Source organism: Artemia sp. Qi Xiang Cuo, chromosome 10 (assembly GCF_049724085.1).
Source record: "Artemia sp. Qi Xiang Cuo chromosome 10, ASM4972408v1, whole genome shotgun sequence".
NCBI classification, from domain to species: domain Eukaryota; kingdom Metazoa; phylum Arthropoda; class Branchiopoda; order Anostraca; family Artemiidae; genus Artemia; species Artemia sp. Qi Xiang Cuo.
Genome location: NC_142803.1, coordinates 51,979,257 through 52,007,131, shown reverse-complemented (window position 1 = coordinate 52,007,131; position 27,875 = coordinate 51,979,257). Strand labels below are relative to the sequence as shown.

The 27,875-nt window shown below is 34.6% G+C and overlaps 1 protein-coding gene across 1 annotated transcript in view; it reads left to right on the top strand.

Annotated features, from left to right (window-relative positions):
* The first annotated feature begins 619 nt into the window (after window positions 1–619).
* The window catches only part of LOC148947869 (uncharacterized), a 74,165-nt gene continuing 46,909 nt past the window's right edge, over window positions 620–27,875 (top strand). The window contains exons 1-4 of the mRNA XM_089095517.1: window positions 620–706; window positions 12,286–12,432; window positions 24,328–24,474; window positions 27,597–27,743. Coding sequence (XP_088951643.1) covers window positions 12,288–12,432; window positions 24,328–24,474; window positions 27,597–27,743 — 439 coding nt within the window. The 5' untranslated portion in view covers window positions 620–706; window positions 12,286–12,287. The remainder of the gene's footprint in view (window positions 707–12,285; window positions 12,433–24,327; window positions 24,475–27,596; window positions 27,744–27,875) is intronic.

Sequence of the window (27,875 nt, the reverse complement as noted above, 5' to 3'; positions counted from 1 at the left end):
AAATTTCAATAAGCATAAGTTATTATTATTTTAAATTTTTATTTCAGTAAATGACATAATCGAAGTCTAGACCGGTGTTTGAAACTTAAGGGTATAAAATTAAAAAAAACATTTCAGAAAAAAAAATGATTTCTCAAAGGCCAAAGCAAGCTTTAAACTTGGGTGGAATGCACTAAAGTTTGAGGAAAATTAAAGAGAGGAAATTTCAAACCTTTGAATGATTGGGAGTGGGGATGCTGAAGTCAAATAAAACATGATAGAATTTTAATGTGAGTTTCTTTTACATTTGTTTTCCTTTATTTGTTGTGCTGAGAACGGCCTTTTGATAGAGGATCGAAATAGTCATTTAAATGTAAGGTAATTTGTATTATTTAAAACTGATCCTATGGTTAAGCTTTTTTTTTATCATGGAGGTTTTTTATTGAGATTTCATGACACTCTATTTTTTAAATTTTCACTTACACCCCTGCCCCCCCCCTTAAGTACCGCCTTTGATAAAAAAGTTAGTGCACCCAGAGTTGAAAAGAGACTTTCCTATCAAAAGTTACGAAAAAGTTACGTTTTAAGAGTTTGGACGGTACGAAATTTTTTGGTCTGGTGGCAACCCTGGACAGCACCACTGAAAAGTGATAACATATCACGAATTTACTGTTAAAACTCATAAATCTATTTATTATTTCAGCAAGAAAACTTTCAGACTTGCTAAGTAGGCTATAGAACCTTCTAGTCTTATGCCAAAAAATTAGCAAATGATCAGCCATTGTAACCTAGTGATAAATTTTTTGCAGTTCATATTATTGACTTAAAAATAAAGTAAACATACTATTTGATGCCTTTTATTATGCTCTTTCCAAATATAATAATCATTTTTGGTGAAAATTAATTTAATCCCTGCTCCTAGCCTATATATACCAATTTGGTAAAGTTCTACCAAATCATAGGCCTATTATTGAGTTAGCCTAGGACAAAAGTGGGTAAAGTTCTATCAAATCATATTATTGAGTTAGGACTAAAGTGAATACACCATTTGATGCCTTTTTTTATGCTGATTACGAATATAATAATCATTTCTATCAGAAATGATTATGATTTCACACTCCCTTCCTGATGGTACACTCACCAGTCACAATCAAAGAAGTAACCAAACAGCTTAAGGACCTTGATCCCAATAAATCGACGGGACCTGATGGTCTCAGCCCATGACTGATGAAGGAATTAAGCCCTGCAATATCAGCCCCACTGGTAAAACTTCAATCTGTCACTGGCATAAGGAAAGCTTCCCTTCCCAATGTGAATTGGGAAGGGAATAGTCATCCCAATTCACAAGAAGGGTAGCAAAACTTCTGCAGCAAACTACAGACCTATCAGCCTTACATGTGTGGCATGCAAGGTCATGGAGAGAATCATAAACAAGTGTATCATTAACCATCTTGAGGCCAACTCACTTATCAGCAGTAGTCAGCATGGTTTTCGCTCAAAGAGATTGGTGGACACAAACCTTCTTGAGTCATATAGTCTTGTAACTGACCTACTAGAGAGAGGATTACCTATGGATATAATATTGTTGGACCTAGCCAAAGCATTTGACAAGGTTTGTCACCAATACCTCATTCACAGGCTACTTACTCTATCTGTTAGTCCACAAGTGGTCAGTTGGACAGAGGACTTTCTGAGGGACAGAACACAGCAAGTGAAAGTGATAACCAGACCAAACAGCCATGTCCTTTTTGACAAAATCAAAGTCACTAGTGGGGTTCCCCAGGGCAGTGTCCTGGGCCCCACCCTGTTCAACATCTATATAAATGAGCTACCCCTCATCACCAGCAACAAAACCACCCTATATGCAGATGATTTGGAACTCATAGGTCCTGCCAACACCTCTTCTTCCATCCAATCCCTCCAAACTGATCTCAACCACATGTGCTCCTGGGTCAAAAGATGGCTGCTGGAATTCAACGCAGAAAAATGCAAGGTCATACACTTCGGACACAAAAACCCCAAACATCAGTACCTCTTGACCCAAAATTCTGGAAGTCACCACACAATTGAGCCTGTCCAAGAGGAGAGTGACCTTTGCGTCATTGTTGACTCCCAGTTGAAATTCAGCTCCCACTCACAGAAAATCTCAGCCAATGCTAGTAGAGCCCTAGGCATCATCAAACACAGCATCACCAGTAGGAGTAAACACGTAATCACCAAACTCTACAAAGGATTAGTGAGACCTAGACTGGAGGTGGGGACAATACTGGCCACCCCTTGATTCAAAAAGGACAAGGCAGTTCTTGAGCAAATCCAACAAAGGGCCACTAAGATGATTGCCAGCATGGAAAACAAGACATACAGTAAATGGCTGAAGGAACTCAACCTCCCCTCCTTAGTATACAGACGGAAACGTGGAGACATGATCCCAGGTGCACAAACTCCTCTCAACCAATCAAGAAAATGAGATCCTGGAGATCAAGACCTCCCACAAAACACAAGGACACCCTAGATGAATCCGCAAACATCACGCTACAACTGGAGCAAGATGCAATTTCTTCTCGAATCGGATTGAGAACCTCTGGAATAACCTCAAGGAGGACACTGTTGCTGCTGAATCAACAGATGCTTTCAAACGCCATCTGGATGCTGAGTGGAAAGATACACCATGGAAGTTTGACTGGGAAGCACCAGAACTTAACCAACTACAACAGTCATCATAAGGCGTGATTCAACAGGATCAAAAGTCCTTATTTCACTCCAAGCTGTGATTTAAGGTAATGAATTTCAGCCCCCCTATATTCCAACCTAACCCTGAATTGGCATATATTGGGGGGGGGGGCTGAAATCCATCTCCAATAAAAATGATTATTATATTCATAATCAGCATAAAAAAAGGTATCAAATGGTATATTCACTTTAGTCCTAACTCAATAATATGATTTGGTAGAACTTCACCCAAAAGTGAATACACCATTTGATGCCTTTTTTTTATGCTGATTACTAATATAATAATCATTTCTATTGGAAATGAATTTCAGCCCCCCCCCTATATATGCCAATTCAAGGTTAGGTTAGATTAAAGTTCTACGAAATCATATTATTGATTTAGGACAAAAGTGAATACACCATTCAATGCCTTTTTTATGCTGATTACAAATATAATAAGCATTTCTATTGGAAATAAATTTCAGCCCCCCCCCTATAGGCTATAGGCCAATTCAGGGTTAGGTTAGGTATAGCCTATATAGGGGGGGGGCTGAAATTCATTTCCAATAGAAATGCTTATTATATTTGTAATCAGCATAAAAAAAGGCATCAAATGGTGTATTCACTTTATTCCTAACTCAACAATATGATTTTGTAGAACTTTACCAGGTTAGGTTGGGTTAGGTATATATAGGGGGGGGCTGAAATTCTTTTCCGATAGAAATGATTATTATATTCGTTATCAGCATAAAAAAAGGCATCGAATGGTGTATTCACTTTATTTCTAACTCAATAATATGATGTGGTAGAACTTTACCACCAATTCAGGGTATATATTTGCACATTATAGGAAGTGGGGGTAAAGTTCAGGTAAATTTTTACCAAATAATATTATTGAATTACAAATAAAGTGAATATACTACTCAATGCCTTTTTTTAAGCTATTTCCAAAAATAATAATCATTTTTGTCAGAAATTAATTTTACCCCCACCCCTATATACCAATTCAGGGTATATATTTGCACATTAGGAGGGTAGGGGTAAAATGATTATTATATTTGGAAAGAACATAAAAGAGGCATTGAGTGGTACATTCACTTTATTTGTAAGTAAATAATGATTTAGTAAAAATTTACCAAAGTTTACACTCACCTCTCATTTACATCAGAAATAAAATTTATCCCCCCCCCTAATGTGTAAATATGTACCCTGAACTGGTATATATAGGGGTGGGGGCAAAATTTTATTTCCAACAAAAATGATTATTATATTTGGAAAGAGCATAAAAAAAGGCATCAAGTGGTATGTTTGATTTATTTATAAGTCAATAATATGAACTGTGAAAAATTTACCAACCTAGCTTGGTATAAATTTGGGACCAGTACAGGCCATAAGACTTGAAAATCAAAATCAGAATTGCAGTGTATATATTTGCACATTAGGGGGATGGTGGTAAAGTTTATTTCTGATGCAAATGAGACAAAAGTTTAAACTTTACCCTCACCCCCCCCCCCCCTTATGTACAAATATATACCCTGAATTGGTATATATAGGGGTGGGGTTAAAACTCATTTCCAACAAAAATGATTATTATATTTGTAAAGATCATAAAAAAGGCATTGAGTAGTATGTTCACTTTATTTGTAAGTCAATATAATATGGACTTCAAAAAATTTACTGGCATCAATACATGGCTAATTGTAGAACAAAGACATGACAGATAGTTCCAGTAATTAAAAGGCAAAAATGTTTAAATGGTGAGAGTAAGTATGGCTCTCTTATTGGACAAATACTTGTGTATTACTAGGCGCACCTGCCTAGAGTCTCAGGTAGGTTGACCAAGAATTTTAGAGAGCACAGGACCATTAGATTGCTTGGAATGAGAGGTAAACAAGGCATGCCCACCTATGGTCTTAGGAAGGTTGATCAAGAATTTAGAATTGACACAGGACCATTTGCTAAGAATATCAGGCAAACAATTGTTTAAAGCCATCTTCATCTTCCAAATAATACCTATTCATTGCCTAAGCTCAGCCCTTCATTCTGAGCCAATTTTAATTTTTAATAAATTTTCAAATTTTTGGGTCTCTTGCCCAAGACTCAGGGCAGGTGGGTGCCCACAAATATTGTTCCAAACTTCTCTCTCAATTTAGCACTTTTTCATGGATTACCACCATCACCAATCACTTTCCAAATAGTATCTATTCAATGCCTCAGCTCATTCCAGCATTCTGAGTAAATTTTAACTTTTTGCAAATCTAAAATTTTTAGGTCCCTTTTTTAGACTCTGGGCAGGTGGGCACCTCCAAAAATTGTCCCAAATTCCTCTCACACTGTAGAACTTATTGATAGATGCCTAAAGCCATGAAAGCTTAGACTGTTTCCCTAGTGGTAATCATGTGCTACACACATACCAACAATATTTGTTTCATTTTCAAATTTGTTCCAAATCTAGCCCATGTCCATTCCTTAGCATTCAAGCCTATTGGAAAGGCATGCATGCCTAGAGTCTCAGGCAGGTTGACCAAAACTTAAAATTGACATAGGACTGTTAGATTGCCTGTAATGAGAGGTAAACAAGGCACATTGCACCTATGGTTTGGTAAGATTGACCAAGAATTTAGGATTGACACAAGACCATTAATTTGCTTGGAATGACAGGCAAACAAGTGTTTAAAGCCTAATAGCAAGGGGCGTCAACTACCTAAAGTGTCAGTCAGGCAAGTGACCTGCAAACTGAAAATTAAGCTAAGTTGTTTTATCTAATTTCTAATTTTATTAATATTCTAATTGCCTCTGAGAGTATATTTTTGGTCCTGGATTCATTACTGAAAGTTTCATTTTCCTCACTTAACCCCTTTCCAAGATAGCAAAAACTAGCTAAATCAGAGTTTTGCTTGTAGCTTCTTCAGGAATTGAAATTATTATTTTCCTTAATCTCATTAGTAAAATGTTACTTTGAATTCCTGCAATTTTTTTCTTTAATACAACATTTTGCTGTTAAGACTGAGGAAAACAATAATTACCATTCTTGAATCAGCTAAAATTAGAAACAGGATTTAAACCTTAATTACTATGGGCTGCTTTGAGCCCTTTTACTGCTTTCAGAGTTTACCATGTAATTTACCCAAAAAAAATGATTAAATTATGAAAGGGCATAAAAAGGGCATCAAATGATATATTCACTTTTGTACTAGCTAAATTGTGTTGTTAACTACAAATTTACTAAGGATTTTTTATTGAATGTAAATAAATTGCTAATAAAAAATTTATAGTAGTGTATATTGACTGAAAAACTAGTACGGTGCCATACTAAATTTACAAAAGAGTTGGCTACTATACCATGTGATTCGCTATTCAATTATGTTTCCAAATGCAATGCCTACTGCTGTGACAGTTGCACATCAGGAACTAGGAGTCCAATATACTCCTAGTAAATATACAAATCTTGATAATCCTGTTTAAAGATTTCCTCCTAATAAATAAACAGTAAATCCTCTAATTAACATAATACTGGGATAGCTTTTAGAAGCAGAATTTCATCCTGTATCATAATTTAACATTCATTTGTGTCAGAAAAGAACTTTGCATCACCCCTCAAATGTTCAAATATATACCCTGAAATGACTATGCAGGCCTGTATCCAGGGGGGGGGGATGTAGTGTGTTTTGAACCTACAATTATAAAATTACTGTTTAATTAAAACCAAGTAAGTAAAATTGGTAAAATAAGGTACTCCCTAGGAAATATAGGGTAAAAATTCTTAAGATTGTCTTTAATTAGTGTTGTAAAATTACTGAAAAATACAAATTTGGTGAGTAAAATTTTGATTTTCCTAGGCTTAAATAAGGTAATGCCTTTTGGTCTAGAGTTTCATCAATTTAATTAACAGTTTAGTTTATCCATTTGGTAATCTTGTACCTAGGCTAATACTTCAGCACATGGACAATGCTGGATATTGGACATCCATTGTGTAATAAATAATGATAAAAAAACATCATTTGGGAGTAAAATCACATTAGCAATTTTTTTTCTTATATTTAAGCCTAAGAAGTGTTACCCTAACAGCCTTGCATATTTAAATAGCTACATTTTTTGTATCATATACTTGTTACTTTTCATTTATTTATAAAAGCACAGAATACAAGTACAGAAGTGGTTTGTAATAAATTGATGACTTTGATAAACTAAGCACTGAATCATAATAGCAGAACATTCAATCGCTTTTAGTCATTAAGACAATCTTCAATGGAATCCGCTGGCAAATCCATCCCCTCTCCTACAGACTTGGATTTTGATTCAAATGACTATGCCTGTTCTGATGCCCCTGCAACAAAGTCCTTGATATAGCCCTAAGAATTATGTATCAATTTCTACCCCCAACCTCCCCTCTGTTAGACCTAATTCAGTATTTATCTGAAGATTCTTTCAAAGCAATTGCTGGAACACAAGGTCTGTTACACTGGAATAAGAATTTCTTAAAAACACTGTGGTCATTAACAACACATTTGGTTGAAAAGGAGGTCAAACCTTAGAAAATGGCACTGGAATTTTGAATTTCCAATTGATTGAGCCCCTTCCAAAATTTATTCAAACACCCCCTCCACATGAAGTGCATCTGGGAAAAATAAATGAACAAATACTAATACTTTGAACCCTTATTTGTTGTTTCTATGGGCAATGCTAAACAGTTGCCTTTGACTTGAACAGGAGAGTAGAAATTTTGATTCCCCTTCTAAAGAAAATCTGGAATTATCCATGGGGGAAATGGGGGGGGGGGATTTTCCAGAGGAAGGGCAAATGTTGGCTCCTAGGGGAACAACAGGATGCAAGCAAGATGTCTCTGGGATGTGAAATTTAAAATAAGAATTATAAATCCTATATTGTTGACAATCCAGTTCTTTTTGATGAGGCAACTTTAATATCTGAAGCAAATTTTCTTACCACATTCTTTTAGGAAGGCAATTGAAAATACAAAAAAAATCCATAAATACCTTGCTTTAAATAGAGATACTAGAGGTATTCCTATAAGCCCAATTTACAATAATTTAAAATCAAAGGATTGAAATAACCTTTTTTCTTCAGTTTAAATTAAGATCATCTGACCACACTTTTAATGAATATTAGGTCAGTAGACCAGCTAACCCAATCACTAAGCAGAAAATTCTTGCCCAATCTAATTGGTAAATAGTCTTTTGTATATTCTTGCTTGGTCTAGTCTTTCTTCTGCTCTGTTAAGAGTTACTTCAAAAGGTTAGTTTCCCTTCTTTTTTTGAGCACTGAAGATGGATGGGCGGAATTCCATGACAAGATATATGCTTTTGTCATTTTTCTTCTTTTCTGTCCACTGACTGATATTACCCTGGCTTTTCTGGGGTATTCAACTTTATTATTATTTTTTCTCATTTGTTATATGTCAATCCTGCTTGTAGCCCTTTCTGTCTTTAACAGCTCACAGAACTAGTAAAATTTTATTTCTTCTAATAGTTCACCATTTTAAATTATAATTACTTGTACTGTAATACACTGTTATTCTGATAAAAAGAGACTGAATGCAGACCGACAGCCTTTTGAACTGGGTAATAGAGCTATACACAAAACAAAGTCATATCCAAAACTGTTACTGCCAGTCTCTTTGGCTTTTGTGCTGTCAAAACTGCAAGCCCTCATAAAATATGTAACATACTACTAAAATATGTAAAATACTGGTAAAATAGTAAATTACGTGAAATAGGTAAAATACCAATTTTACAGGGGTTTGGAAATTTATGGTAAAATATGTAAAATGTCCAATAACACCATGATCAATTTTACCAGGTACAACACTATCTTTAACCTCATACAGAATTTTGTTTCAAGTAATATTCCAACATCTCAAAACTATCATTTACTGTATTACACTTTATTGTCCTGAAAGGCCTTGTTCAGTCAGATGGCCTTTTAGGCCAAAGACACACTTGGTGTTTTTTTGTTTTTTTTTACCAAGTGGTTCTTAGAAGTGTATAGGATAGGATTGCGAATGACACATTGGGCAGTAACGTACTCTTTAAAACAAAAGTCAATGGCAGCAATGCAGCCATCCATTGTCACTATAATAAACAAAGGGCAAAATGAAAATTTTTTTATTTTAAAGCATATGCTGAGATGGAAAAAGAACTATATGGAAGGGGGTACACTTGACTTACTGTTTTTTTCTTCGTTTTTTTTTTACAGCTGATGACTACTGATTAATGAGTGTGTATGCAGAGGGTTTATCATAAAAATAAAACTAGATTGAAAGTGATAAATGATTTTTTTTTTCTTCCTGGGAAGGGAGAGGATGATTGTAAAACAATACTAGATAATTTGATTTTGGAGTGTCCAGTGAATCAAAGAAGTTTGAAGTGTCAGGGGATTGGGCCCAAATTAGCCCCTGCCTCTGACCCTAAGCAAATACAAGCCTATTTATCAGAAGTGTCAGGGGATTTGCTCCAAATTAAGATTGATCCAGGACATTTTTGAAACTGTTTAAGGTTTCTGATTTCACAACTATTTCTGGGAGTGAGTTCCAGTCAGCATCTCCTTGGACACTCCAAAAATTGGCCTTTGATCTATCTACTGTTATAGGTTTGGATATTTTTGGTACTTGTCTGTTATATAAAAGAAGCTCAAGAAGTGAAATTTGGTAAATGCTAATGAAGTAAAACAAAATATGATGAAAATATAATGCTTTAGTAACAAAATTATGAAAACTACCACACAGAATTATGGAAGGGGGGCTGCTCAGAGCACAAAACCTAAAATAACTTAACCTAACCAAAATACCAACTAAATATTGAAAGAGAAAAAAGCTATAATGTGGTTTCTCAACAAGCCAAAGGTTATTGTCTGGTATAGATAGCATGAAAAACCGGGTATTTGCAGTACGAGTTCTCAAGTGTGTTTTATATTTTAGACAAGTACCAAATTTTTTCATGGTATCCTCTTGTGGTTTTTATTTTTGAAGGGTGAAAATACTTCTGGAAACACAGTTTTTCCAGGTTGTGCTTTACTTTGTACAGCTGTATCTGGTATCCTTTCATTTGTCTATATTTCAGGGTGGGTATGTTCAGTTTGAATAGCTGTGGTTGATTGCTTAAGTCTCTTAGGCCAGGAAGAGGTTTGGTGGCATGTCATTGGATGCTTTTCAGGTTGGCTGAGTCTGTTTTATAGTGAGGTCCCCAAATCACGCTCCCATACTCTATTGGAGGTCTGACAATCCCCTTGTAGAGTTTTACAAAAGTATGGTTATCCGAGTGCTTGAAACTTTGTCTGATCAGCCTGATTAGCTGTGATACCTGGGAAAAAGTTTTCTGGGTGTGTCCATGAAATTTCAGCTGCAAATCAACAATAATGCCAAGATCTCTTTCAGAGTCAGCAATTGCCAGTGGTATTCTGCTGCCCTCTTTGATGTTTATTGTTATTTGGGGCACAGAAACAGTATTTTTCTTCCCTATCAACAGGACCTTGGTTTATGATGCATTGAAGCTGAGACCAAGGCTTTGGAGGTTCTAAGTTAAAGTGTCAATATATTTTTATAGTGTTGTTACATCTTCAGATATTATTATCTTTTTGTGTCGTCTGCATATATTTTGGTAGTGCTGATGATATTTCTGTTGATTTTGTTGATGAAGAGTATGAAGAGAAGAGGAGTAACCACCACCCTGCTGGTCACTTTTTTTGATCAGATATGCTATCACCCCCTCTAACTTTTTAAGCTTGATTTCTGAGGAATGATTCTATCTAGGATAGCATTTATCTTGGACAATTGTACTGTTGGAGTTCATCCATTAGATTTGCATGTAATGCTTTTTTGACATCAAATTGTATGTGTCGAATCATTGAACGTTTCTAATAATTGTAATGTACAGCTTTTGTTTGGTAGAAATCCATAATCATCAGGATTTATCATATTGCTCTGTAATATGTGGTTAATTATCCTGTCTCTTATGCATCCTTCAAAAAGTTTACTGACTAGTGATGTCAGGCACACAGGTTGGTAGTTTTCCGCTTATGATTGTTCACCTTTCTTATGGATGGGGACAAAAATTGCTTTGGACCACCTCATGTGGTCCTTTGTCTTGTTTAAAAGATTTCTAGCAAAGGTTCAACAATATAGTTTACACTCTCTCTGAGCTTTTTATCTTAAGCAATTTCTGCCAATTGGTTTTTAGATTAGACTTTAGTTTAACTGCCCCCCCCTCTCCCTGAATGATGCCTTTACATGTAACTAATTTTTACTTATTCAACAACACAAAACGCTTGGTAAAAAAGCTAAGTATGCCTTGGGTCTTAGACCATATAACAATGCTACAGACCCATGGACCCAATGATATTGCTTTCTGAAAGTTCCTCCATTTCAGGATTTTGATGCAACATCCCTGTTAAGGCACAACTCAAACTTCTCTGCATATTTACCAATGGTACGCTTAGCGGAGGTACCAACCAACTGCAATTTGTAATTATTGCAAGATCTGTTGTTAAAAAAAGCAGGAAAATACGATTTTGGGTGTAAGTTCACTAGAATGTATTTTAGACTTGGAGAAAATGAGCTGGGGAGGAGAAATGTGCATATTTTTGTCTGTTTTCTTTTCTTTTGCCTAGATTTAACATCTTCATTTAGGATAATTATTTCTGTTCTTTTGATTAGCTTTCAATTATCTTATATTCTTCAAAGTTTTTAAAGCATAGGCAGTGCAGTCGGCATAATGTTTTTTATTTTATTTTTTTTTACCAATGCACTTCCTATAGAAGATATTCTCGTAGAAAGTTCGAAAGATTCTCATTTGGCTGGAAACTGAACGTTCCGGTGCTCATTTTTAAGAGTCAAAAGTGATTGGAGGGTAATCAGTTCCCCATGCCCTTCATTTCCCAAACAAATCCTATCAAATTTTGAGATAGCCATTTGCTTCAACATTTTGAAAAGTTCAGTAGTTATGTATTGGGGGGGGGGGGGGGTTCAACCCTCATAACCCTTAGAGTTAAGGGCTATAAGTTATAATATTTGTCCCTTATTAATATAAAAAGTTTTAAGGAAGGAATGATTGTATAAATTTCGGAGGGAGCTCATTCAATTGAAAATCCGAAGTTCCAGTTCACTTTTTCAGACTCAAAAGTGACTGGATTGAAACTACCCCCCCCCCTCCGCCATGCATCTGATACAAATTTTTAGATAACAATTTTGCTCAAAATAGTCTAAAGGTAATATAATAAGGCCTTCGGGTGGTGACAAAACTAAGTCTTTTTTTTACCATTTTCGAGAAAAAGGCAGTCACATTTTAAATTTGTTCATTTTTTTCCAATGGTTTAGCGATTCTCATTTTGACTGGATGACAACCCTTGTGAGACTCACAGAGATTTGAATGTTTTTTGGATGTCCTCTGGTCCTCTTTGATGTCTTCTAGGGTTGGCGCTAATGATAAGAAATTACTGATGCCCTTTCTCTATTTAGATTGATAGCTTTTTTGAAGTATTTTTGACGTGTCAGTTATTATTGACTTCATGTTGCCTCTACTCTTTGCTAATATTTTTTCTTTCATGTCCTTTGTTGCGTTTTATGCATCATCTTGTATATTTCAGAAATGATGGATCATTTGCAAATTAATACTGATGAACCCTTGGAAGTTCCAAATATTGTTCATTCATCCTATGGTTTGGACGCTCCTGTGAGCAATTCTTGCAGCACGTCCCGGGTTCTGCTTGGCTCTTTTACATTAAAGGAAGAAGGTATGCTTTCAAAAAGGAAGAGTGCAAAAGCCTCGTTTTGTTTATTTTAGCCTACACATCGTTTTTTTTTTAATAAACTGAAGCGTAAACATAGATTTTGACACACTTTGTCTCTGTCCATATGAAACTTGATGGGATTGTTCTTTTCATTTGTGGGAGTAGATGCCTATTTTTTTGGATATAAAATAGTTTAAATGTTTTTATTTTCCAAAAACATCCAAACAAAATTTTGAGATGACCTGTTTGTTCAGCATAGTTGAGTGGTCCAGTAACTAAGTCTCTAGGGATATTGGCTGTCAATCTCTTATAGCTATGCATTTTTTCCATTATGCCTTAAAACTAAATGTTGCTTTAAAACTGAATTAAAAGGCGCTGTGTGTATGCTGGTTGCCCATAAAATATCTCAGCAATATCCCAAGAACGACTGAGGGTATTAAGTTGAAACTTTCAGACCATTACTATTATTACATCTGCTCTTGCAATTTCATTTAATCAAAAAAACGTAAGTGCATCCAGCCTGTCAAAGAGCATAGAAAGAATATTTTGGGAATGGTATTAAGTTTTATTTTTCAGGTCAACTTGAGGAGGTATAAAACTAAAGTAAATAATACTATTTATGTCCAGGTTTTCAAAACGGTGTTTGTTGTTACAAAATTTTCTCCAACATGCAAATAGCAAGCCAAACTATGTATTCTTATAGATAAGTTTGTCAATGAAAAGTAAAGAGCTCCTTTGGACCAAATACGAACAGAAATAAAGTTAAATAATCTTCCAAGCGTTAAACTACCAAAAATCGCCATCAATAAATAAATGAAAATAAAAAACCAACAGAAATTACAATAAACAACACAGTCAAATTCAAAACGAGCAGAAACTATCATGAGTAGGGTTGACAACCCCCATGTCTTCTCAAAAATTGCAAATGATTTGTATTTTACTGAAAAAAAAATGAATATTTGTTGACAGTTTAATATACATAAAGTAATATTTATTTCGTAAAGTCTCAATAATTTCGGATTTATCTAAGTTAAAAATGAAAATATAAAGCTGATTATTGCAATGTTTCTTTTCTAAAAATTACAGTGTTAATGTAAATACGAAAAAAATTTAGCCCTTTCAAAGATTTCTCCTTCTCAGGGTTTTGATGTTTGCCAGATTTTTTTTTTTAAGCGTCTGAATTTTATAAATGTATTGAGAATGAAATAGATTTAAAGCTAAAGAAAAAACGCTTCTTTCTATCCTAACTCTGATTACTTCATTTGAACTAACTTATCATTCAACCTACATTTTTCATGAATATAACGAACTTTTCTGTATGCTGACCAATGAAATGCGTAGTGCAGGTACCAATCAATTGCAATACTTTTCTTTTTTTTTGTTTATACTTACCATCGAAATTTATAACAGTTATTTCTGTTCTTCTGATCAACTCTGATCAGCTGATCAAGTGTTTTTTGTGTCATTCAATCATATTATATTTCAGAAATCGCAGATCCTTTCCAAATTAAGAATGGTTAAGCCATGAAATATTCAAATTTTTCTCAATCATTATATGACTTTGCCACTCCTCAGAGCAGTTCCTGCAGCTCGCCTCAGGCTCTGGTTGGCTCTGTCATATTAAATGAAGAAAGTATACTTTCAAACAGAAAGAATGTAAAAGTCTTTCCGTCCTTTTGTTTATTTTGCATTAGGCTAATTTTTGTTGTCAAATATAGTATAAACAGGTATTTTGACACACTTGGTCTCAGTCGTTATGAAACTTGACGCGATTCTTTCTTTCATGGAATTTGATTTTGTAAGTTGCTGATGAATATAGAGAAAATGCTTGCAGTGTCTAGATGCTCCCAGAGGGTTTAAAAAAAAATTAATGCAAAATTTGTCATAAAAAAAAATCCTGGGTGCAAGTGTCTAGACTAAGAGAAAATTAACTTGGGAGGGTAGGGGAGGAGGAGGAATAGCGATGGATTTTACTGACTGGCTAGTCATTTTTATAGACTGATTTGGGTGATACTGCTATTAAAATTACTTATTTTTTTTTTCACCAATTGAGAGTGATCTTCTTCCATTGATTTTCCGTCATTTATATTTATCATCTCGTTTACCAAAGAAAACAAGATTTGAGATAGTGAAATAGAAGTGCTTCGTGCCATTGTTTTACCGACTGGCTTAAAATATCGGGGAGGGGGTGGGGGAGGGTGAGAGTTATATGGAGTTGGGTTGAAAAACAGCAAAGAATCTATTCAAGGAACTGAAACCTACAAACCGTAAAGTAGGTGTGCACAAGGGGGAAGAGGGTGGTACCCCGGTAACCATGTTACTCGGCAGCCTTCATGGTTTAGTGGAATTTACTGAGAGATTTTGTCAAAAAAATGTTTTACGTTGAAAAAGCAGTTTTAAGATAAAACTTATTCACATTTAATGAAGCTTTTAAATTTTTCATTCTTCCCAGCTAGGATTTAGCTGATTGTCAGCAGATTTGGCAACTAATGCTTGAAGCTAACATAGTTTATTCTGCAGATTTGGTCAAGAAATGCCAAAGCCAAAAAACTGCTTGAAGTTTTAATCCAAAAATTCTTCCAAAATTGTCATTGCCAGTATATGTAACCATGGTATTAACGCCACTCTTTCGAGATGTGACTTAATCCTGACCGAACCAATTGAACATTAACCAAAATGTTATAACAAACCTCTCTAAAGTGGCGTTCACAAGCGTGTCTAGCTGGAATCCCATGTCTAAACATGTGTCTATCCAGAATTCAATGTCTAGGCAACGACAGTTCACAAGTAAAATATGGTGCTTAGCTAAAACTAAAAATTTAGTTTCAAATTGTCATTTCTAACCAATCAAGAGAGCTTATACGGGCAAAACTTTCAAAATTCTAATCCCTATTTTTACTGTCACAAGATAATGGATGAGATGAGCGAAACAATTGCCTTAGTGTGCTTCACCATTATGCCTGGTGTTGCGTATTTGCCTAAAATGAGAAAAAACATTTAATGAGAAAACAAAAATTAAATTTCAGTTTAAAAATGTTAACAAAAATGATGAAAATAGTGGAACTTGACGTATTCTGATTGGCTGTAACCGAAAATCCTAGACATTGAGTTTTAGAGTCTAGAACTCGATGTCTAACCAAGCACCTTGTCTAGGGTGTCTAGCTAAGCGCCGAATTTTACTTGTGAACGGTCGTTGCCTAGACATTGAATTCTGGATAGACACGTGTCTAGACATGGGATTCTAGCTAGACACACTTGTGAACGCCGCTTAAGACAAAGCAGCTCATAAGAATCTCCTCTGCAAACTGTTTTTTTTTTTTCAGTAAAACAAGATTTGCATAGAGTAAAACAAGACCAAAAATGTGCAAATCAAATATTTTCCAACACTTATAGAGAATAAACAAATGCATAAATTGTTACGATAATGTTGTAAAATTTCAGTATAAGTAAAGTACATAAACAAAAACCATTTAAAATATGAGCATGCAACATCTTAGAAACAAGACGAGGGTTAATTTAAAAGCTTGACAATTCCTTCCCAGAGTGTATTTTTGGCCCTGGATTCTTCTCTGAAAGTTTCATTTTCCTATCCTAACCCATTTCCAAGGCAGAAAAAAGTAGCTAAACTAGAATTTTACCTGTAACTTATTCAGGTATAGACATTATTATTATCTATGGTTTTATTTTTGTAAATGCTATTTTGAATTCCCGCAATTTTTCCTTCAAAATAACATTATGTCGTTAAGACTGAGGAAAACAATGATTACCATGCCTGAATCAGCTAAAAATGCCAATTTTGTTCTCACTAGGCAGTTTTTTAGAAACAGGTTTTAAACTTTTAGTTACTATAGGCTGTTTTCAGACCTATTAGCTCCTTAAGGCCTTGCCATGTAAATTACCCTAAAAGCAATTATTAAGTTATGAAAATGTATAAAAAAGGACATCAAATGATGTATTCTCAGTTATGCTAGCTAATTTGTGTTGTTAATTACAAGTTTACCAAGGATTCTTTTAATGAATGTGAATAAACTCCTAATAAAAATTTATAGTACAACAACTTAAAAAATAAGTACTATACTATATTTACAGAAGAGTTGGCTACTACACCATTTGATTTACTATTCAAATATGTCTCCAAATACAATGGTTATTGCTGTGACAGTTGCATCTCAGTACCCCTTAAGGAGTCCAATATACTTCTATTAGATATACAAATTTTGATAATCTTGTTTAAGATTTCCTCCTAATAAATAAAAAGTAAATTCTCTAATTAACATAATATCAACATAGCTTTCAGAAGCAGAATTTCACCCTGTATCTTAATGTAACATTCATTTGTGTCAGAAAAGAGATTTGCCCCACCCCTCAAATGTTCAAATATATACCCGGAAATGTCTATGCAAACCTGTATCCAGGGGGGAGGGGGTAGGATGTTTGAACCTACAGTTGTAAAATGACTGTTAAATAAAAACTGAGATAGGAAAATGGGTAAAATAAGGTACTCCTGAGGAAAAATAGGGTACAATTATCTAGATTATCTTTAACCTCGTACAGAATTCTATTTCAAGTAATATTCCAACATTTCAAAGCTATATTTACCTCAACTTTATTACACTTTATTGTCTTTATATTCTTTGTTTAGTGAGACGGCTTATTAGGCTTAAGACACACTTGGTGTTTTTTTTTACCAATTATTTCTTAGAGATGTATAGAATAGGATTGTGAAGGACACATTGGGCAGTAAAAAAATGCTTGGTCAAACAAAAGTCAATGGCGGCAATGTAGCCATCCATTGTCACTGCAATAAGAAAAGGGAAAAATGAACAAATGTTCATTTTAAAGCCTATGCTGAGATGGAAACTGAACTGTATGGAAGGGGATACACCTGACTTACTTTTTTTCTTTTTTTTACAGCTGATGACTACTGATGGATGAGTGTGTTGCAGAGGGTATATCGTAAAAAGAAAACTAAATTAAAAGTCATAAATGATTTTCATTTTCCTGGGAAGGGAGAGGATGATTGCAAAAAAAAAGAAGCTAGATCATTTGATTAGGAAATGTCCAGTAATTGTAAGAAGTTTGAAGTGTCAGGGGATGGGGTCCAAATTAGCCCCTGTCTTTGACTCTAAGCTAATCAAAACCTATTTATCACAAATAAATAAAATTAGTGTTAATCCTAAACTTTAAACTAAATAGTATTTTAACAAAACTTGAATTTCTTTTAACTTACAGGATTAACTCGCAGGTTTCTCAGTGCCATAAGGGACACGTCCCTGTTTCACCGCTCTCTAGATGGCTATCAGTTGTTTCATCACAGTCTGCAATTTTAACCAACGGGAAATGTCTCCCTTACCCTAGTCTATGAATCATGAGTGTTAAAATGTTCTTTCCAAAATCAACCCAGGCTATTTTTGAGATTTCACAACTATTTCTGGGAGTGAGTTCCAGCCAACAACTGCTCAGACACTCCAAAAAATGGCCCTTGATCTATTTGCTGTTATGGGTTTGAATATTTTTTCATGGTATCCTCTTGTGGTTTTTATTTTTGAAGGGTGAAAATATTTCTGGAAAGACAATTTCTCCCGGTAGTGCTTTACTTTGTACAGCTGTATATCGTCTCCTCTCATTTTTCTATATATCAGGGTGGGTTTGTTCAGTTTAAATAGTCGTTCTTCATAGCTTAAGTATCTCGAACCAGGAAGAAGTTTGGTGGCAGGTCTTTGGACCCTTTCCAGGGCGACCCAATCTGTTTTGTAGTGAGGTTCCCAAATTGCGTTCCCATACTCTAGGTCTTACAATTCTCTTGTAGTTTTATACAAAAGTATGGTTGTCCAAGTGCTTGAAACTTTGGCTGATCAGCCTTATGATCTGTGAGGCTATGGAAATAGTTTTTTGGGTGTGCCCATGAAATTTTAGCTTCAAATCAACAATAATACCAAGATATTTTTCAGAGTCAACAATTGTCAGGTTTCTACTGCCCGCTTTGTCCTCTATTGTTAGCTGGGGTACAGAAGCAGTACTTTTCTTCCCTATGCACAGGACCTTGATGTTTGATGCGTTGAAGTTGAAACATAGGCTTTGGAGGTTCTCAGTTAAAGTGTCAATGTTTTTTTGTAGTATATACAAATTAGATTATATGAACCTCCTATAGACTTTTGTATCATCTGCATAGATTTTGGTTGGGCTGATGATATTTCTGTGATTTCGTTGATGTAGAGTTTAAAAAGGAGAGGACCGATCATGGCACCTTGTATCACCTTGCTGCTCACTTTTCCTGGATTGGACCTGCTATCACCCACTCTATCTTTTCGACTTCGATTTTGTGATGGATGATTCTATCCGGGAAAGAATTTGCTTGGAAAATGTTACTGTTTGAGTTAATCCATTAGCTTTGCATGTAATACATTTTCGAATGCTTTTTCGACATCAAATTGTATGTGTCTAATCATTGAACGTTTCTAATAATTGTGTTTTACAGCTTTTGTTTGGTAGGAATCCATAATGATCAGGATTTTTCATATTGCTTTGCAACACAAGGTTCAATAACCTAAGTCTTATGCATTCTTCAAAAAGTTTACTGACTAGTGATGTCAGGCACACAGGTTGGTAGTTTTCCACTTTTGACTGTTCACCTTTCTTATGGATGGGGACAAAAATTGCTTTAGACCACCTCGATGTGGTCCTTTGTCTTGTTTGAAAGATTTCTAGCAAAGGTTCAACAATATATTCTACACTCTCTTTGAGCTATTTATCTTAAGCAATTTCTGGCAATTGGTTTTCAGATTAGACTGTAGTTTAACTGCCCCGCCTCCCCCTGCATGATGCCTGTACATGTAAATAATTCTTACTAATTTAACAACACAAAAACGCCTGGTAAAAAAAAGGCTAAGTTTGCCTTGGACCTTAGACCATATAACAATGCTACTGACCCATGGACCCAATGATATTGCTGTCTGAAAATTCCTCCATTTCAGGATTTTGATGCAACATCCCTGCAAAGGCACATAGAAATTTTCTTTGCAAGTATGATTTTTCTAATCTTATTAAGAACAAAATAGATTTGAAACGCAAAGAAAAAAGGCTTCTTTTTATTCTAACTTACTTAGTATTTGAACAAACTTGTCATTCCAACCTACATTTTTGATAATTTTAACTCAAACTTCTCTGCATGTTTAGCAATGGTACGCTTAGCAGAGGTACCAACCAACTGCAATTTGTAATTATTGCAAGATCTGTTGTTAAAAAAAGCAAGAAAAAAAATGTTGGTGCAAGTTCGCTAGAATCTATTTTAGACTTGGAGAAAATGAGCTGGGGAGGAGAAATGTGCATATTTTTGTTGTCTGTTTTCTTTTCTTTTGCCTAGATTTAACATCAACATTTAGGATAATTATTTTTGTTCTTTTTATCAACTTTAAATTATCTCATATTCTTCAAAATCATAGGAACTGCAGTCGGCATAGTGTTGTATATTTATTTTTTTCTGGCCGTCTATTTTTTTTTTCTTAGACACTTCCTATCGAAGATATTCTCGTTGAAAGTTCTAAAGAAGCTCATTCTGCTGGCAATTGAAAGTTCTGATGCTCATTTTTAAGAGTCGAAAGTGATTGGAGGGAATCAGCCCCCACGCCCTTCATTTTACCAAGCACATCCTATCAAAATTTTGAGATAACCATTTGTTTCAGCATAGTCAAAAGCTCCAGTAATTATGTATTTTGGGAGTTTTAACCCTCATAACCCTTAGGGTTAAGGGCTATAAGTTATAATAGTTATTATAATAACTTATAGCCTTCTTAATAATACTTATTTAGATATAAGGTTTTAAGGAAGGAATGGTCGTATAAATTTCGGAGAGAGCTCATTCGATTGAAATTCCGAAGGACCTGTTCATTTTTTCAGACTCAAAAGTGACCGGATTGCAACTCCCCAAACCCCCAAGCATGTGAAGGAAATTTTTAGATAACCATTTTGTTCAAAATAGTCCAAAGGTAATATAATAGTGCCTTCGGGGGATGAAAAAACCTAGAGCCTGGGGGCAAGGGTTGTAAGTTATGCCCCGGGGGCTTATAAAGTTTGTATGAGATGGGTTATCATATTGGCCACGGTGGGGGATCATTTGGTTTAAAATCGACAGTTCTCCTTTTTAAGAGTCAAAACTGATTGGAGAGCAGCTAGCCATCCCCGCTCATCATTTCCCAAAAACACATTAAATAAACATTTTGAGGCAGCTATTTTGTTCAATATTTTTCAAAAGGTCCATTAATTACGTCTTTGGTGATATTAACCCCCACACACCTCAGGGCAAGGGCTTTTGGTTAGACAATTCGTCAGTGGTTCACATATGGACACATGCAAACATGTGGGAACATGCTATAAGCATGTTTGACTTTTACTTTCCAAAAAGACGAAGGGCATTCAGGTGAGCTTTTCAAAGAATGTTGAGGAGAGTGTCTAGCTAAATCAAAACATGTCGTTTGGATACGGATTGTCAAAAGGACGGAACTCAGGAGTGACTGAGTATATAAATTTGCGTCCCAGGAAAAGACAAATGATATGATCAATTAACCAAAAAGGCAATATTTGCAGGTTACCATAATTACGACTACTACTACCTCTAAAACTACTGCTTCTTATAAAGCCTGAGGATATCGAAATGAACATATGAGGAAATGTTAAGAGAGATGTTCAACTGACCAAAAAGTCACATGTACCTGCTACTACTGTTATTAATAATGCTGTTACTACTGTTCCTACTACTACTAATGCAACACTATTACCGCTCCCACTAGTACCACTACTACTATCATACTACTACTATTAAGGCTACGCGTATGAAGGTGAAAATTTTACAGAATATTGATGGGGAATTTGAAATAAAGCAAAACACACTTTGTGCATTCTGGTTGTTAAAAGGATGGATTCTAAGAATTTATTTGGATATTAAGTTGTAACTATCATAGAATGGTTCAAGAAGAAGATCATTTTACCAAAAGGTAATATGCAAATGCTACTACTAATACTTCTACCCCTGCTACTACTGCTGCTACTAATCACTTCAACTTTTACTACAATTGCAACCACTTGTACGGTTAAGAGTATTAAGAGGAAAAATGCGTCAAAAGGGGTTCAAAAGGGCCCATCCGTAATGTTGTTTCTTTTTTTCTTTTTTTTTCTCACCAAGGTACTTCGTATAAAATCGTAGAAACTTCAAAAGAAGCTTGTTTGATTGGAAAATAAAAGTTCTATTGCATTTTTGTAAGTCAAATAGATTGGACGCCAACGAGCTCCCTTTTCCCACACCCCTTGTTTCCCAAAGCACATCCTATCAAAATTTTGAGATAGCCTTTTTTTTCAGCATAATTGAAAGGTCCATTTATTATGTCTTCGGAAATGTCACTCCCCCCACAGCCCTTAGGTCAAGGGCTAAAGGTCATACTAGCTGCCCTTTATTAACATATAAGGCTTTTAAAGAATGGGCGGTCGTATTAGATTCAGAGTAGTAGCATTCGATTGCAGGTCGGAAGTTCTAGTGCCCTTTTAAGAGTCAAAAGTGATTGAAGGGTAATTAGCCCCCCCACGTTTTCTTTTCCCCAAAAGCATCAGACGTGACTTTCGATAATAGCCATTTTGTTCAAAGATGTCCAAATATCATATAACAAATCATTCAGGGTTCTCCCAGAACCTGGGAGCAAGGGTTGTAAGTTATATCCTGGGAGCGTATAAGGTTTTTATAGAAAAGGTGATCGTATAAACTTTAGAGCAAGTGCATTTAATTGGAAATTCTTAAGTTCTAGTTACCTTTTAATGCTCAAATGTAATAGGGATAATAACAGAACTAATCCTGAGGACACTAGTCTTCCAAAAACATCCCATCAAAATTTTGAGATGGTCATTTTGTTCAGCATAGTTGAACGGTATAGTAACTAAGTCTCTAGGGATATTGGGTATGTCAATCCCATACATTTATGCATTCGTTCTATTATGCGTTAAATCTAAATTTTGCTTTAAAACTGAATCAAAAGACACTGTGTGTAAGCTGGTTGCCAATAACATATCACAGGAATTTCCTAAGAACTACTGAGGGTATTAAGTAAAAACTTTCATGCTACTACTGTTACTGCATCTTCTCTTGCAATTTAACTTAAATAAAAACGTGTAAGTGTATCCAGGCTGTCATAGATAGAATTTTTGGGAAATGGCATTAAGTTGTTTTTTTTTAGGTCAAATTGAAGAGGTATACAACTAAATTAAACAATGCTATCTGTGTCCAGATTTTTAAAAGGGTGTATGTTGTTACAAAATTGTTGAACAATTGTCTCGAACATGCAAATAGCAAGCCAAACTATGGATTCTTATAGAAACAAAACTGAAAAGATATAGAATATTATTTACTTTTTCCATAAAAAAGATTATATAAAAAAAAACAGAAATTAATTTTAAAAACTTTTCTAGTAAGATAAGTTTGTCGAAGAAAAGTAAAGAGTTAAACCAAAGATGAGCAGAAATAAAGTTAAATAATTTTCCAAGCGTAAAACTACCAAAATTCAGCATCATTATATAAAGGAAACTTAAAAAGAGCATGAATTACAATGAATAACCCAGTGAAATTCAAAACTAATAGAATTAACATAAGTAGGGCTAAAAACCCACATACCTTCTCGAGACCTGAAAATAAAAATAAAATGAATATGTATCGACAGTTTAATATAACAATCTTTTTTATATGTTATTTTATAATATAATTATTTAATAATTATAATTCCTTAAAATCTTAATAATTGGGTTTATTAAAGTTAAAAATGAAAATTACTCCTGATAATTGCGAGATTCCTTGTTTAAAAATTACAACGTTAATGTAAATACGAAATAATTTAAGCACTTTGAAAAATTCCTCCGTTTTGGGATTTTGATACAACATCCCTGTTGAGGCACGTAGACTTTTACTGCGCCATTTTTTTTTTTTTTTTATATGCCTGATTTATTTAAACGTATTGAGAATGAAATTGATTTAAAACTAAAGAAAAAACTATTTTTCTTCTTATCCTGACTAAACTTACTTAACATTTAGCTTAGATGAGCAGTAAATTCGTTTACCAAGGGGTGAGCAAAAAAGATAATAGATTCAAAAATGTTAAAGGATCGATTTCTTTTTAAATATGAAAAGAGGATATAAAAAGTTTAACAACACTTTTACTGGAAATTAAGCCATGTCTTAATTTAAGCCATGTCTGTTGCAACGACTTTCTATGTAAAAGTGAAAGTCATTACACAAAAAGACGGCAACAGTATACAGACTACAAAGAATTAGGGTCGAAATTTACTCGAAAAGTATAATAATTAGGGTCGAAAATTATAAAATATATAACAAGTCGAAAATTACACGAACTTATCATTCAACCTACATTTTTAATGATTATAACTTAAACTTATTTCCATGCTGATCAGCATTTCGATCAGCATTTAATCATGCTGATCAATTCGTAGTGCAGGTACCAATCAATCGCAATTTGAAATTATTGCAAGGTCTGTTGTTAAAAAAAGGAGGAAAAATAATGTTTGGAGTAAATTATTCACTAGAGTCTATTTTAGACTTAGACAAAATGAGCTGGGGAGGGAAGGAGAGGTTTAACATATTATTTAGGATTTTCTCTTTTCTTTTGCCTAGACGTCTCCTCGAAATTTATAACGGTTATGTCTGTCAATACAAAATAAAATTTACATAAATAATAATTAGGAAATATTAGAACTTAAATCCCAAGCAAGGCGTACGAGGTAATTTTCAAGCCAAGGCTTGTCCTTTGAGAGAATGCATATAGTGTTCATTGTATAATTTACTACACTTTCTGTTTTGTCATGTTTTCTGTAGTTCTTTTTCTGTCATTCAGTCACTTTATGTTTCAGAAATCGCAGATCCTTTGCTAATTAAGAATGATGAGCCCACGAAACTTACAAATTTTTCTCAATCATCTTATTGTTTGAACACTCCTAAGAGCAGTTCTTCCAGCTCGTCTCAGGCTCTGGTTTGCTCTGTCATATTAAATGAAGAAGGTATGCTTTCAAACTGGAAGAATGTAAAAGTCTTTCCATCCTTTTGTTTATTTTCCATTAGGGTATTTTATTTTATCAAATCAAGCATGAACTGGTATTTTGACACACTTGATCTAAGGCATTATGAAACTTGACATGATTCTATGTTTCATGGAATTTGATATTTGTAATTTTTGACGATTATAAAATACTTTACAAATGACAGATCTAGTGCAGACCTGGGGAATATTAATTAAAACAAAAACCTAAGTTCCTCTAATTGAAGTAAAGAGTAAAACTTAAAATAAGCAAGAATTAGTCTATTGCTTTGCACCTATTATAACATGTATCTGTAAACTGGTTCATATAAAATTGCTTGTGACACCTTCCTTTAGTTGTAGAATTCTGTAAAACTGGCACGACTATACTGAAAACCCAAATCCAAAATAACAGAATAGGAGCAGGAAAGACCTCAGGTAGACTGCAGAAAATACAAGACTAGTTTATAAGACTCTCAATAGTATTTTGTTGTATATAGTTTAGTTCCCCAAAAACTTAAGCAAGCTCATTTTTGTGCAAACTGTTAGTTTTTTAGAATGCTAGAATATAGGGAAATATCACAAGTCAGTTTATTTGAGCAGGTTTTGTAGAACTGTGTAGTATAAACTGTAAAGCAACAATTTTTATTCGCTTTAGTTTCTGCTTTGCTTTTTACTTCCATTCAGAAAAAATCTCTCGTTTTTTAAATGAATATTGGGTAGAATCAACTAGTTTGTGATAGCAAGACCACCAAAAAAACGATCTTCATAGGTAACAAACTTGAATCACCAGAATCAATTTTGAATCACCAGAATTAAGTTCCTGAATCAATTTTGCATCTCATCGTTTATTGGCTCCTATATATATTAAAAAAAGAATATTTTCCGAATCACCAGAACCTGAAGAATATTTACACCATGGTCTTTGTATCCTTTGTTTAAGAGCCAGGGTTAACACCCTTAGTTATGTAACACTATTTGCTAGGGGTCTTTTCTTGCCGTTTTTTTAGTAATTTTTTTTGCTACTATTGGGGATTTTTTTATGATCAAAAGAATACCGTAAACATCAATGGAAATGGCATATAAAGGCTTGATTCAGAATAAAATTAGTGATGATATTCCAGTTTTGAGGAGACATTCTGAAAGCAAGAATGGACATATTGCCACACAAAATGTACTATTGTTTTCATTTACCTGACCCATTCATTTAATGCCTACTATGTCTTATTTTTTACGATAATGTATCAGAGCGTTATTAATCCGGACCATAAATCAAAAGGCTTTATATGCGTTGGGTGGGGGGGGGCTGCCTTGAAATATTTGTAGCTAGTCAGAAAAATCGTGACCCCAAGGAGTATAGTTTTGCTGGTTCGCTATATTAATTGACTGTTCAAAAATACAAGAACTAATACAATTGCAAGATGAAAATACTGACACCAGAACCACCGAAACTTCAAACTGCAAAAATCTTATTCATGGTCAATTCCACCCACTCAATTTCTAGATTAGTGAAAAAGATGAATTTAAGAAATTAATTTGTGGGATTAAATACTAACAAAACATCTAACATGGTCTACATAAAACTCAGTAACTATAGCGGTTGGATTATTGCTTTTAACTGCAAAACAACCAAGTAACTACACAAAATAAAAATGTTAATTTTGCTGACTAATCGATAATAAATTAGTGCTGCAAAGTGATATGAAAACTCGTAAGTTATTTGATAGTTTACATAGAATGTTTAATTTGATTTTTCTCGATATTCCTCTACCCGAAATAAGTTGATGCTCCTAAGGTCGTTCTGGTACATTCAACATTCGTATTGTTTCTTTCTGCATCCAAATTTCAGGAGAGTTGAATGGTTGAAAACCGAGAAAAACTGAACAAACATTTTCAATGATGATTCCATATTTCGAAGGGAAATCATTGAAGGATTGGAATTTTTTCCGTGTTATTTTAATTAACAATGGCTTCGGAAGTATATTAGTAAATGGCCTGTGTGAGTTAATCCCCAATGTCTCCTCTTTTCTGGAACCAGTATACTATTTGGCAAGGTCTTTTCTGCAAAATAAAAGCTACCCTACAGGAAAAGGCCTTAATCCCTTAGGGATCAGACAGGGTCGTACCCAGGTTTTTTTTTGGTTGGGGGGAGGGGGGTTTACAAAAAGATTTTTTTTGGGGGGGGGGGGGTACAAAAGAATTTTTTTTGGGGGGGGGGTGTTTACACAATAAAATGTATAAAATTGGGTTTTTATGCGTTATAAGGCCTTAATACCTGCCCCCCCTCCTGAATACGGCCTTGGAATCAGATATCTTGATCAAAACTGTAAACATCCCTGATTATCTTAGCACCAGATCCTGTGAAAGTTAACAAACTGCAAACCTAGTTAAACTCAGACTTCTATTTTACAAAATCAGAATATATCTAATCCAATACTACAGTGTTAAATCTATCTGGCACTATCCAAAGTCTCGTTTTGAATATCTAATTACTTCTACAGATTCTTCCTACTGTAGAGCAATGCAAGAAGCAATTCTTTTCTACGTTATAAGGTATGAAAGACACGGGTATTTTGTGAATTGTTGATAAAATAAAATCTTCTCGTAAAAATACCGAAAAGTTAGTAAATTTACGACCCTCGCCCCAAGTATTTTGGCTAGTGACACTCTGCCTAAAGCTGGCATTTCGCCATCATATTGTCTACTGCGGTGATAATTTCTGAACCTTCTGTTGCTCCACATTCGGATCACTTTGCTCTTTGCCCTCGTTGGCATCACCAGCAATAACATAACTGACCCTTGTATTTCCTAAAGAGAACTGACTTAAACTTTTTCTGAAGTGATAGAGATTCAAAACAAAGTTTTTCTACCTTTTTTGGGAATAAAGCAGTCGTATTAAACATTTTTTTCCAAGTGTTTAATCTTTTCTGGATGCCGTTTTGTCTCCTTTAATGTCTTCTAGACATAATGCTTGAGTTGCCTACAATTGTGCTTGAGTTGTCAGCCATTATTGACTTGATGTTGCCTCTGCTCTTTACTAGTATAGTTTATCTTATCATGTCTTTAGTAGTATATTATGCGTTGTTGAATCACTCTATCTTTTAGAAATTGTCGATCCTTTGCAAGTTGAGACTGATGAACCCTTGGAAGTTCCAAATATTTTTCATTCATCGTATGATTGGGATGCTCCTAAGAGCAATTCTTGCAGCACTTCCCAGGTTCTGGTCGGATCTTTTACATTAAAGGAAGAAGGTATGCTTTCAAAAAGAAAGAGTGCAAAAGCCTCGTTTTTTTTTACCCTTAGGTCAATTTTTATTAGATGAAGCATAAATTGACCTTTTGACACAGTTTGTCTCAGTCCATATGAAACTTGATGGGATTATT